This window comes from Pygoscelis adeliae, unplaced genomic scaffold (assembly GCF_000699105.1).
Source record: "Pygoscelis adeliae isolate BGI_AS28 unplaced genomic scaffold, ASM69910v1 Scaffold388, whole genome shotgun sequence".
Classification (NCBI taxonomy): domain Eukaryota; kingdom Metazoa; phylum Chordata; class Aves; order Sphenisciformes; family Spheniscidae; genus Pygoscelis; species Pygoscelis adeliae.
This window is the reverse complement of record NW_008825267.1, coordinates 264,459-277,851: the sequence shown is the minus strand read 5'-3', so window position 1 is coordinate 277,851 and position 13,393 is coordinate 264,459. Positions and strand designations below refer to the sequence as shown.

General features: G+C 42.5%; 1 protein-coding gene across 1 annotated transcript; it reads left to right on the top strand.

Annotated features, from left to right (window-relative positions):
* Window positions 1–6,891: 6,891 nt before the first annotated feature.
* Window positions 6,892–12,828, top strand: LOC103921622 (keratin, type I cytoskeletal 14-like). Its single transcript, XM_009329615.1, has 9 exons — window positions 6,892–7,539; window positions 8,159–8,241; window positions 8,813–8,969; window positions 9,372–9,533; window positions 9,858–9,983; window positions 10,198–10,424; window positions 10,965–11,290; window positions 11,796–11,903; window positions 12,803–12,828. Exons 1-9 carry the CDS (start codon window positions 6,892–6,894, stop codon window positions 12,826–12,828), a joined length of 1,863 nt encoding a protein of 620 aa, XP_009327890.1.
* The last annotated feature ends 565 nt before the right edge of the window (window positions 12,829–13,393 follow it).

Sequence of the window (13,393 nt, the reverse complement as noted above, 5' to 3'; positions counted from 1 at the left end):
CCTGAAGCGAGAGGCGGTTTCGCATCGAAACTAGAATCCTGTGAATTTGGCGTCCGAGTTTTCACGTCCTAACTGCCATCGCACTGGCATTTCCCTCTTGCGGCCACATAAGGAAATATCGGCCTGAAGCACTTGTGAGAATATTTATACGGTTTTGTTTTAGGTTATTTTTCCAGAGGAAAGAGAAATTGAATGTGTATTTGCCTGTGAACAAAGGGCAAAACTGGTAGTCTGTCCGGCTTGTACCAAGACTCAAGCAAAAGTTTTTCACGAGCACTGCATTTATTTCAGATAAAAACTGAGGAGGAGCTGGAATAATAAATTATCATTACATGCAAATGCTGCTTGTGCCAAAGAACAAGGAAATGGAGAAAGTGTCTGGTAAACACAGGCAGACCAGACATCTTGGTACTTTCCAGATCTCTCCATAAGGTGTCAGCTGTTCTTAACTGGCAGATCCAAACAACATGCCGACCTGCCAGCCTTCTGCTCCCAAGTGCCCGGTCTGGCACAGTTCTCTCCTGTTCTTGCTCCAGCCTACCCAAGGAGGGTAAACCAGTGCATTACCGCCGTACATGGGACTGAGATCAGATATTCTGCTTAAAATGGGACTTACATTTTACTAAGAGGCCGGGAGATGCAGGTAAGTCTGGCTAATACTATCTGTGGCTAAGTGGAAGTTGCTGTTAGACTATACCACAAAAGCACAATAATATGTAATTAAAATAATATAAAAATATAATGATACACAATATACAGTAATTTCAGTACTGTCCTGGGCCACCTGCACTGGACAGTCCTCTAACACATATTTGCAATTACTGCACTGCCGCGGCGCGGGGAAGCATTCCCTCCTGCCGCGGCCGATCCCCGCGCCCACCGTGCTGGGCGATTCAGACACATTTTGCGTTTCACTGCATGGGATATTTGGAGATGCAGGAAGAGAGGGACATCACAGGCCCAGCGCCACGGTCTGCAGCCTGCTCTCTAGAGGGCACTCGGCTCTCACCGAAACTGCCGAAGGCGCCCAGGGGAGAGGCGTGTGGCAAACCCAGCTCTGATTGCTTTAATTTTCCTCTAACAGAAATACGCAGCTAAACAGATGAAGTAGCGTCTGTGGTATGTGCTGGGGAGATCCTGCGAGCTGAAAACATGGAACAAGCTATCAGCCCTGACATCTTGCTCCAGCTCGCTCACCTGTATTTAGTGGTCACATCTGTAGTGAGGTTGACATGGCCTGATTCTGTGTGCGTGACTATTGCAGGAGACGACACAGGCTTCCTCCCTGCCTCTTTGAAGACCCCAGCTGATTCTCCTGTGTGTAAGTAAGTGCACAGAATGGACGTCAGGCTGAAACTCGCTGCACCCATTTGCCAATACCTGTTTATGTTTCTCAAACGGCACTGGAATATTTTGCATCATGTCATTAGGCAGGAGCACAGTGAAACCCAGGCTCTCTGCAGGGGTTGTAATTGTGTTACAGTGACCCTTTGCTGATGAAGGTCTTGCCAATGAAGTGGCATTAGCTGAGACCCCAAAGAGTCAGCTGGACAAGGGGCTATTTAGACCCAAAATGACAAAGTTCCCGACCAAAGAATTTGTACTGTAAAAGTCTCTTGCAGCTCTGACTCACCTAATTACTGTTCCTATCATAATCACTATTGTTCCGTTGGGTGGTGGATCTTCTGAAGGTGCCCTTTAATGTTTCATCAGTACTAGTCTCTGCAATAATGACTGAGTAACAGATCAAGTATAATGTATGCAAGGATTATTTTTTTTCCTAAAGGAGAGATGTTTGCTGGATTGGATACCACTGACTACCCTTACATGGCGGGCAGCAGATCACCTCCCAGGGCTGCAGTCCGGTTTTAACTGATGGGGGGTGAATGTGCTGTGTTAGGGCCATCAGACACAACAAGGAGGATATGTTCCAGGGCTATTCCCTGTGACCACACATCTCGGGGTGTGGGCGGATGCCAAAACTTACACCCTGTCTTGCAGAAGAGAGCAGGAGAGGTGGGGACTTACTCTCTCATTTCAAAACAGATAGTTTAAAAACCTTCACTTAAAAAAAGCCTAAGTATGTTTTGGCATGCAGGGAATGATCATAATCAGATGGTTTACACAGAATTTCACTGAGCTCTAGAAACGCACTGCTTTATTTTATTAGATGTGGCCATAAATATACATAGGCAGAAAGAAACAGAATGAACAACGCATCCTGTGTACTGTTCCACTACGTAATGCTAAATATATTTGAAGATGCTCCCACCGGGCACCAGGCGTTCATGACAATTGTACAAACTGCTGTGGGAACAAACCAAAGTCCACTGGCTGAGTGTCCCACTGCCAGGAGAAGAATGGGGCACGGTTTTTTAACACAACTATTTCTAATTACAAAAATGCATTTAGAGAAAATGAACGTTTTCACTGGAAATAGTTGGCATTGACAACACTTTTAACCCCAAATATTTCTGCGTGGAACTGCTGCCAGGCACCAACAGCTGAGTTAGTGGGGAAAAAAGATTCCAAAGCACATCGTGCCCTCATCACAGAGTAAACAATTGCGAATCATTAGGTGGGAATTACTTTTTGTTTAGAACTCTCAGTTAATGCACTATTAAAATAATAAACATGATTAAGCCCTAATATGTTTCAACTAATCTGAATCAAATTTTCTTAGATTTTTCAGTTTTCAAACATCTAGCTTTTTATTGGGATAAGAAAAAAGCCCTTGTCATTAGCGGAGAGGAGAACAGTTTCATGCTAAGTGTTAGGCAGCTGAACCTCAATGGAGGGAAGAGCAGCATATGTCCTCAGAACAAGAATGATGTTCTCCCTCTAACACAGCCATACTTCAGGGACTGGGTTTCTTCTTTACTATGGAGAAATATTGTTCTATGGGATTATCTGGTGTTAATAAAATTGCTTGATGATTATATAATGGAAGTTAGTTTATAATGTATAATTATGAGAGTGAGTCATATTCCCCAGATACATCTTCCACAGTTTTTCTCTGTGTAGCAACATAAGCAAACTGAATTTTCCTGACAAGAATTGACCAGAGGTAGGAAGGATGGAAGAAGATTCATGACCACTGAAGCACCGAAAAGGGTGGGTAACAGTCCAGTCGTACGCCCATGAACGTGCTCAGCAGCCTCAGCAGTTTCTCCCAAACGCATCAGTCCAAAGGAGGCTGTAAATGCAGAGCTCAGAAAAGGTGGTGCCACGGGAGTTAATAGGAGCTTGCGTGTGCTAAGCCTAACACCCATCACCGTGCCATCACCCCAGCCCACCACGGAGGCCATTTCAACCTCACCCCCTACTGCTGCCACACACACGCCAAAGGAAGAAGACTTCATTCTCTCCCAGCCTCTGCTTTCAGCCAATGCACAGCTGTGTTACCGGTGAGCACGTGATAATTCTGCCATTTAAGTGCACTGGGTGAATTCATGCCCACAGTGGGTGAGCCTTTCAGGCTTAAATAGTTCACCATCCTCTTCTGGGCAGGAGCTCTAACAGTTTTATCACAGGAAAGGGGCAGAGGCCTCATTGCAAACAACTATGGTGTCATCCGTCCCCAAGGCATCTTCCTCCTCCTCCTCCACCCCGCTCATATCTTGGCTGTGAGCTGAAGCATGTCATGCAAGGGCAGGTTTTCCTGAATGCCACTAAACTCTCAGCTTTGAGGGTACATTGTGACCGTATGTTCTCTCCATTAGTTATGCCCAGTGCAAAAAAAAAAAAAAAAAAATCTGTTTCAGGACAAGTCCCGTGTTTTAAATCTCACCTTGCAGTTCAATTCACACTGTTTTTTTTTTATACCAGTGTGAGAGGCACAGAGGCAGCTTCTCTTTCAGCCTTTCAGAGGTCTCTCAAGCAGCAAAGGACCCAAAAGAGCTCTTTAATGTTCGTAACCAACACACTTAAGACTCTACCTGAATACCTGCAAGCAGCCAGGGCCAAGGATGCACAACACAGAGTCTGTAAGAGACATTCACTGGTGATAAATGAAGACTCCTCACTTGTCACACTGTTCAGCCTCTCCCTAAGCACAGCCATAGCTGCCTCTCAGCCACTGCTTGTTGCAGCAACTGAAGTTTTCTCAGCTTTCTTCATCTGCCCATGACTGAGAACTGTCCTCAGTGTGGTCAGAAGATATGTCAGTGCCTGTTTCCAGCATTGGTAAGCCCACTGAGGCAAGCAAGTAGAGGAAAGTGAATTCAGATGCTCCGCTGGTTATGAGCATCGCATCATGGAGTGACGCCAGGCAATTTTGTGTCTGGGCAATGCCAGAGGAAGCCTTCACGGCTCCTTGTGCTGTACTCGCTGCACCGCAGGCTGTGACAGCAAAGGGCACACCAACTTAGGGTGGACTGCCTTGATGTGTTTGTGGAGCAGCAGCTTGATGCTGCAATAAGCAGCACCAGCCTGAGATTTCATAACGTTTCACTGTCCCATTTCACAGGTACTACCGGAGTTCCTTGCAGTTCCTGCAGAGTTTATTGAAATCTCTCTTCTGTTAAGGTTTTCCCAACCCAGCGGGTTCTCTTCTGCAGCACTTATCTCTAGATTTTCCTGGAAACATTATCTAAGATCATCTAGTTAGCTCAGTATTCTTGCAGATGCTTAGACAATCCTATGAGACATAACTGCAGAGAAAACTACCATTTCATAAAACAGCTTCCATCTTACTTTGAAATAAAACATTGCTTTCAGGAACCATTTGTTCCATAACTTCTATCCCTGATCCCGGCCAGTCATTTCTAGATACACTGAATCCATCAGGCTTCTTCATTTTTAAGGAGCTAATCTTCACTCTCGAGGTGTGTTGCCTGCACGAATTCTAGGGAAAAAATGGCATTAAATCTTCCTTTCATGTATTAAACATGAAGCTTGCACACAAGCATCCTCACTGATACTCAAACTATCCAAACATGTTCTTTTTGTGAACGGAAGACATGAAGCTTAGTCCACCTGAAAGGAATGACTCATACAAAAGATGTAATAAACATCTTTCCAGACAAGAAAAAACCCTTACACTTCTGCAGAATTATACAGAACAACATAGAAACCTATCCATGCCCTTATAACATGGGTGTCAGCAACTGGAAGCCAACTGTTAAACAGAACGTAACCCAATGGTTTCATGAGCCGAAGTAGCTGTTAGTACAGAAGAGAATTTTGTGCACCTCAAGAGAAAAGGATTTCTCACTGGAACAGGCTAAAATTATGACTTAGACTCCACTAAGTTTTGTAGTGAACGATTTAAATTTCTACAAGCCTGAGAAGGCCTTGCTTCCTTGGACATTTCAGAAATGAAGTCTAGCAGAAGATGAAACTTTAGGTGTGTCCTACTGTGTGGGCAAGGGTGTGCTGGGAGGTGCATTTATAAAAAGATGTTTCCACAAACACTTGCTATAACCCATAACAAACAACCCTGTAAATTAGCAACAACCAACATCACAAAGGCTGGGCAAGAAAAGAATAATACAGCAAATCAATACAGGAAGTTGGATGTCACGCAACTAGTTCAACCTACACAGAATGACAGCTAACAGAACACATTTTGCTAAAGATCATGTGCCTGGGAAGGAGGACAGATGTGAGAGGCAGTCAGGAAAGAAATGTCAAATGTTTGAGGCTCAGGTTGCTGTAAGAGCTCAGAAAACAGATGCTCAGCTGAACTATCCACTGCTATGTATTTGAAAAAGATACAATCTTAAAAGAAGAAGATAGCAAATATTTCCTACTTCTGGTCATGCTGTGTCCATGAATGGAAAACAAAACTGAAGGAAAAATGCTATTTTGATGTACCGCTTATTGACTTAATCCCAAAACCAGGAACTTAACCTTTCTCCTCCAAGTAAGTATGTTTGTATTTGCACTGCGGAAGGAAAACATCCTGACTGAAATTTTGAAATCCCTTCAGGAGTGAGAACGTTGCCTCTCATATTCACAGACATGTCAAGAGAGACTAGCCCAGAGCCAGGATGCTTTCCCAGGTCTCTCAACCATCCTGTAACTGCATTTGGTCCGAGCACATGAAGAGTTATTCCCTGCAACAACCTGTCACACTTCCTTTCCCTATAGTCTTACACAGAGCTATTTTCCAGTTGTTGTCATACATATTTTCATAATTAAATTGTTATTTATAGAAGATAATTGTAGATCTATGTTTAAATTGCCGACACGAACAGTATTTCCCAATGTTCACTAAATTTTTATGAGAAATTGCAAAGATGTCAGAGTGGTTGAGTGTACCTACAACATACATCCTGCAATATGTTTTCAAAGGGCATAAAGCAACAAAGGACTAAATATAAGGAGCATACAGCATAAGATAACCATTAACCAGAACCTATTAAAACATCACCTAAGTATAAAAAAATCAGCTGGGATTCCTTGACAAATATCTGAAAAGAAAGAGCATGAGGAATGACTACATTGAAAGAGAGAGAGTAACATTCATTGCTGTCCCATGTTATCACAGTTTATTGTGCTGAAAGAGATGTGAACAGGATAAGGTGAGTGGGATGAGTTTAATTCAGATGACTGTATGTCAGTGGATTAGATCACAGAATAGATCTACCTAATTCAGAGCCACCCAATAGAAATTACATGTTTTGTATTAATAAACAAACGGTCACGAACACTTTTAGTATAGGTTAGGCTTCCTGCAACTGTCAAGCATCTCCCTTTGGCAAATTACCCTTGGCATAAAAACTACGGCTTGCGAATGCATATGGGAAGAAGGTACTCCCTTTGATGGTGACACCCACTATCTCAGGTATAAATGCAGACCAAGCAGGGTGGAATTTGGAGCCATGATTCCAGAACAACTGTAAGACCAGCTTTGAGTTTCAACCTGAGTCATTCACTGCTGCCACTATGAGCTGTGGCTCTAAGCAGACCTCTAAAAGCTGCCTGCGAGGGAGCAGTGGTGGCGGTGCTAGCAGTGGTGGTGGTGGAGGGGGCAGTAAGTATTCCTCTGCCTCCTCAAGAAGAATCACTTCTAGGACAAGTGGTGGTGGCAGGATTTCTGGCAGCAGTTGTGGTGGAGGAAGTTCCAGGAGCAGCTGCGGTGGGAGAGCTAGCGGTGGTAGTTATGGAAAGATCAGGCGCATTAGTTACGGAGGAGGAATGAGTGGCGGTAGTTGTGGAGGAGGAATGAGTGGTGGTGGTTATGGAGGGGGAATGGGCTGTGGCAGCATGGGAGTGGGCTTTGGATCAGGTGGGTGTGGGTTTGGTGGTGGTTATGGAGGAAGCTTTGGTAGAGGCGGTGCTGGTTTCAGTGGTGGCAACTTTGGCATTGGTGGCTTCCATGGAGGGAATGTGGGAATTCTCTCCAACGATGAAAAGCTAACCATGCAGAGCCTTAATGAACGCCTGGCTTCTTACCTGAATACGGTCAGAAATTTGGAAATGGAAAATGCTCAGCTTGAACAATTAATCAGGGAGTGGTACCAGAAGCAAGGTCCTACTGGTACAAAGGACTACAGCCACTATTACGGAAAAATTGAAGACCTTCAAAATCAGGTAGGATTTTCTACAGAGAAGTTTAAGCATTGACAGACTTTTTGTAATTGAGTGAAATCTCTGAGGCACCCAGCATGGATACTTCTAAACTCACTAAGTGTCACTCTGAAAGTGCCTCTTGCACTTGAAATTCTGCCTTCTGTGCATGCACCCAACTATCTCCAACTAGAGATGGAGAAAGGATGCACATCCCCTATAGCACACCCCACAGACCATTTGTTGGCAGTGACTGCAGACTCTCAGAACGCCTGTAGTGGATTTTAGAGCATAGGGAAAATGGTAACAATTACCCTCTGGGGTGTGCAGTGTCTGACATTTGAGTACAGCCCTTGGCCTGCGGGCATGGAAGGTGAGACACAGCTATGGTGGTGACACCAAGCCTCTTGACAGGACTCTTCTACTCACAAAACAGTTTTTGCCGTTCTGATGCTATTTTCACACAGGTACCTCTTTGTTTTGCACTGTAGATGACCTTTCCTGGCCTCTGTATGTAGGAAATGCTATTCCCCTCAGACACCTGGGAATTATAACAAGAAGATCGCATTCATATTTCTGTCCCTTGTGCAAACCTGGGAGATTCACAGGAAGATTTTCCTCAGCATATTGTCTTCTCTTCTAGCTTGTGACTGCAGCTGTGGAAACCAACAGGGTACTTTTGGACCTGGATAACACAAGGATGACTGCAGAAGACTTCAGGATAAAGTAAATATATATTCCTCTTTTCCAGGCGCTGACTTCCTTTCTCTTACTTTCCTTAACTTAGTTTCATAAATTCATTCCATAAACAAGTATCACTCCACAGAGACTAGGGTTCTTCCTGGTTCCATGGCAGCACAACTGAAATAATTTGTAAGACTTCAAAATTATTCATCATTTCTATAACGATCTTCAATGGGAATACTCCCTATGGCTGTGGAGTCAAAGCTTAAAAAAAGCTTTATTTTTAAGGAAAGAAAAATTGTGATTTTCTCTCACTGAAAGTCAGATGAAACAGATAGATGAAACCTGCACAAAATCTATGGCAAGAGGAGACAATGAAAAAGGCCACAGAATACATTTTAACATTAAAGTTTAATATTAATATTAAATGTTAAGTAGTGGCTGCTGATTTCATAATTCTGCTGGTTGAGAGATGCTACGTGCTACAAAGTATAGACACAAAAGCAGACACTGAGATACTGGAATATGTGAACTTTTTCATAAATAAAGTCAGTAGTAGAAGGACTGAGAACCCAAGAGCAGGACTGACCTTTCTGCACTGTCCTTGACGTAGGTACGAGACAGAATATTGTCTCCGGCAGAATGTGGAGGCTGACATTAATAGCTTGCGACCCTTGTTGGATAACCTGACTCTGAGCAGGTCTGACCTGGAAATGCAGTTTGAGTCTCTAAAGGAGGAGATGATTGACCTCAAGAAGAACCATGAGGAGGTAAGAGCCAGCTCCTTGAAAGGCAAACTGCAGACGAAAACAAGAACACTTAGAATATCGGAAATGTGGGCAGGTTTCGCAGGTAACATCCTCTGCACTAAATAGTCTTCCCTGCTCTCCTAACGCACGGCAGCCGGGCAGGGGGCCTCCTGAGACAGGCTGACTGCCAGGCCCAGGCTGTTCCAGGGCATCTCCTAGCACAGTCCCTCTCAACAAGCAATGACTGGGAAGTCAAGGCCAAATAATTGCAACAAGAAAAACAAACGAACATACATATATATGTTGTTGAAAGGATCCAGGATGGTTTATGATGTCAGAGCAAGTTAACTGACTTCAAAACTCTTTTGCAAAGTAATTTCACCATTTTTGTTTATTTGCCTTGGGCCTGGGTTTTCTCTGCAGGAAATTAAATCGCTGCAAACACAGTCCAGCGGTGATGTGAATGTGGAGGTGAATGCCGCTCCAGGAGAGGATCTGCTGAAAAAACTGAATGATATGAGACAAGAATATGAAACTATTATTCAGAAAAACCGTGAAGAGGTTGAAAGGTGGTATGAAAGCAAGGTAAATGGGTACAATTGGAATGTTCACGTTACAAAAGCAAAACAATACCAACTTTTGGTAAGAACTTCCTGTAATTGAATGACACTTTGAACGACAACATCCATTGCTTTTAGGATATAATGGTGGAATCCTTTTGATTAAAATAAAGGAAATCACAAGCGGGCTTGAACTGCACTGGCAGAGCCATATAAGTGGGTTTAAACAGCCTCCATATTATAAGTGGCCCTGCTTCAACTTGTTGTGTTGCCAGCTTCCATGCTAAACTACCATGTTGACATTGTAAATAAAACCCAAAAACTCCAATTCTGTATATTAATTTTTCAGATGGAGGAAGTGAGTCAACAAGTCCACTCAAGTGGCCAGGAAGTGGAATCAAGCAACCAACAGATCTCTGTGCTGAGACGTGAATATCAAAGCCTGGAAATTGAGCTGCAGTCGCAAATCAGCATGGTAGGTAACGATTGCTTCTGATCCTCTGATATGTGAAGAACATGTGAGTTGCTGGAATGACAGGAGATCAGCTATGGCTAGCACTCCATTTAATGAAGATGCTTGGTGCATCTGACACCATGTAAGATTTTTCTCATTTTGGGCATAAGAATGATCTACATTCCCATAATGTGCTACATTCCCATGAACACCGTATTTTTTCTTTCATTCTCAGGTACAGTCTTTGCAATCCAACTTGGAAGACACAGAACGTCGCTACAACATGCAGCTGCAGCAGATCCAGTGTATGATCGGCCCCTTGGAGGAGGAGCTGGCCAGCATCCGCTGTGAGATGGAGAGTCAGAATGAAGAGTACAAGATGCTCCTGGGCATCAAGATCCGCCTGGAACAGGAGATTGCTCAGTACCGGGCACTGCTTGAGGAAGGGCAGCATGATATTAGGTATGTACACTCAGATTAATTAACATGCCATCTCTGCAAATGGGTGCAGATGAAAGTAGCAATAGTTATATTAGGAACTAGTGCAACTGATTCATCATCAACATATTTACTACAATCACAAGAATTCATACGGAATCTAAATCCTAGCTGGCAGTGTACAAAGCTGTATTATTCTATACTTATGAACTGGACAAAAAAGTTTACAAAAGTATTTAGAACTATAATTTGCCATTTCTTCTCCTAAGTACAATCAGGAAGTACAGTTTTATATGAAAAAGAAAGGTAAGCAAGAAAATAACTGTCTTTTATAAATACTCAATGTACATATTTTGAAAGACTTCTAAAGCCATCCCTTATCTTTCTTTTTCTTCTTCTATGCAGATCAGTTAATTTGTCTTTAATTAGGATAGTTTAAAACCAGTTCTCTAGAACGTGTTTCACACAGTACTACTTTCTTAGTCATACAAGGAGCTCAGAGGGATGACAGACACTGGTTATGTTGCTGTAAATGTTATACATACATGCCCTTTCATCTTACAGCATCTCACAGGGAGGAGCTGGTGGTGGATCTTCAGGAGGAGGAGGTCATGGAGGAATTAGCTGGTCTTCTGGAAGAGGAAGTAGTGGAGGAGGAAGTAGCTGGTCCTCAGGTGGAGGAAGCAGTGGAGGAAGAATTGGAGGATCCTACGGAAGAACTTCCTCTTCCGGAGGTGGAGGAGGAGGGAGCGGAGGAAGAACAGGAGGTGGAGCCTGTGGTAAAACTTCAGGGGGAGGAACTGACAGTGGTGGAGGAGGAGGGGACAAATCCTGCCTCTTCCACTCTTCATCTTCCCAGTCCCACTCTGGCAACTCTTGTGAAAGCCAAGGTAAAAACTGGAATAAAAGAGTACATCCTTCCATTAACTTTTTTCTCTGAATAGCAGGAAAGGATATGACAGCTTCCTTCTTTATTTGGAAATCTGGAGATATTTTTGCTATTTTTTTCCCAATTGTGTTTTAAGTCCACTCTGACATTTGTTCTTACACAGTAACATTATCAACATGGTAGTATTTTCACAAGTGACTCGAATGAAGAGGATGTTCTGAAGAATTGTATCAAAGGACTTGTAGAAAGAGGAAATGAAGGGGGAAAAGGAAAAATAATGCCCAATCCAAAGTATGCAGGGAACCAGGGAAGTCAGTAGTTTCAGAATGAAGCCAAATGTTAGAAATGTAACTTGTATTGAGGGGGTAAAATGGTTAAAGATGGGTAAAATAGTTGGAACACTCAAGACGTTTAAAATATAAGGCGTATCAGCTGCAAAATCCTGAAGTAGCAAAAGATGGGGAGTGACCAAAAGGTCTTTTCCATGTCTGATTTCACGGCTGTGATTCCAGGAGGTGCTGGAAACATGAAGCTCTGCCTGGAAGGGAATAAAACATTGGAGAGAGGAGCAACAATGGAGGAAGTGTCCGAAGCCATAAAAACAATGAGATTGGGTAAGACTCCAGGTCCTGACAGCATCTCAGACAAATGCCTGAAAATGTTGAAAATGAACAGGAAGTTATAATTTTTAGAAAGGTTCTCTTCCACTTCTGATTTTTTTAAAAAAGACAGAAAATGATCCTGCTTTGATTTATTCCTTTTATTTATTCCATTTATTCCTTCTTATCAAGGAAGTAACAGGAATATTAATCTTAGTTAAAGATGTAGTCTGTCTCACAAACATGCTGTTTTCCATCACAGACTGACAGTTGGTCATGAAAGCATTGGCTAGACCAAAAGGCCTGAAGCCATCAATATAGAAAGTAAGAATACTACACAGACTCTCTTGATGCTGAAAACAAAGGCAGTGAATTCAGAAGGCTTTTGTGTAATGAGTAAGATTTTTTTGTAAGATTTGGTGCAGATGAGATCTAGTTTTTAAAACTTAATAGGCTTTGTAAACTCCTCCGTAAAAATTTACTCCTTTGATCAAACATCCTATCTGACTTGCAACAGTCCTACATGTGCCAATGCTTGGTAGGCAAGATTAAAATATATTATGTGCCATCCTACTTTTAAAAATTTGTTGTAAATACCCACATAAATACAGATTCTAAGTTCATCTGTATTCGATTTATACTGCTACAGTCACTCTAAATTTAAAGAGTGATTTACACTTATGCAGTTGAGACTAGAAGCAAGTCCATGTATTTAATATGATAAAGCTGCAAACACACATGCTTGTACAAATGTTAAGTCTGACACTGTTCTAACCTTTCCAGAATGCTGGGAAAAAAATCTAGTCCACTGAGAACTGCACAGTTTATGATTATGAAGTAACAAAAAGATTAAAAATGCTGAATAAGATAACACTTCTTCAAAGAAATTCTTGCTTCCCTTCATCTTTCAACAGGGAGTTTTAGAAAGTCTGAGGACTGATTGGCAAAACCAGCATCTTCCACTGCAGGACCTTACCAGCGGGCCTTTGGACCAAGCAAGACTAGGCCTAGCATGTCCAATCATGCCTCTGCGAAGAGCAAGAGGAAAGACTTGTTCAAGTTACTCAACACTGTTCACTCCAGGGGCTCATCAGAACTCTCTGGATGGCCTACCCGCTTCTTCCATCTGAATTTCTGAGCCTAATCACTGTTACCTGAGTTAATCTCTACCGTGATTGGTATTCTTGTGGGGGAAAAAAAAAAAAAACCAACCAAAAAATAAATGCTAATAAATCTTTGCTTCTCTTTGATGCAATCAGAAAGCCATGTCTGGGAGAAATTTCCTTTAGCGGACATTTTTGTTTAAATCAGCTACAAATATTAAGCCCTACCTGTGGAATCCACACAATAACATGTCAGATTATGCATAAGACCCAAAAGTTTCCAGTGACATATTCACCATTTAAGACTAACTGGGCAAAACTTTGAAGAATACACTACCAGGTACAATGCTCTGGTGGTGCCTGCAATGGGAAAACTAACAGTCAAAAAACTTACTCCTTTCT

What these genes read in the sequence shown, in the direction of transcription:
- LOC103921622 (XM_009329615.1), top strand. Translation starts at nt 6,892, where the DNA reads ATGAGCTGTGGCTCTAAGCAGACCTCTAAAAGCTGCCTGCGAGGGAGC. An exon ending in TCAAGAAGAACCATGAGGAG is followed by an intron (nt 8,970 to 9,371) that starts GTAAGAGCCAGC and finishes TTTTCTCTGCAG; the next exon opens with GAAATTAAATCGCTGCAAAC. An exon ending in GAAGGGCAGCATGATATTAG is followed by an intron (nt 10,425 to 10,964) that starts GTATGTACACTC and finishes TTCATCTTACAG; the next exon opens with CATCTCACAGGGAGGAGCTG.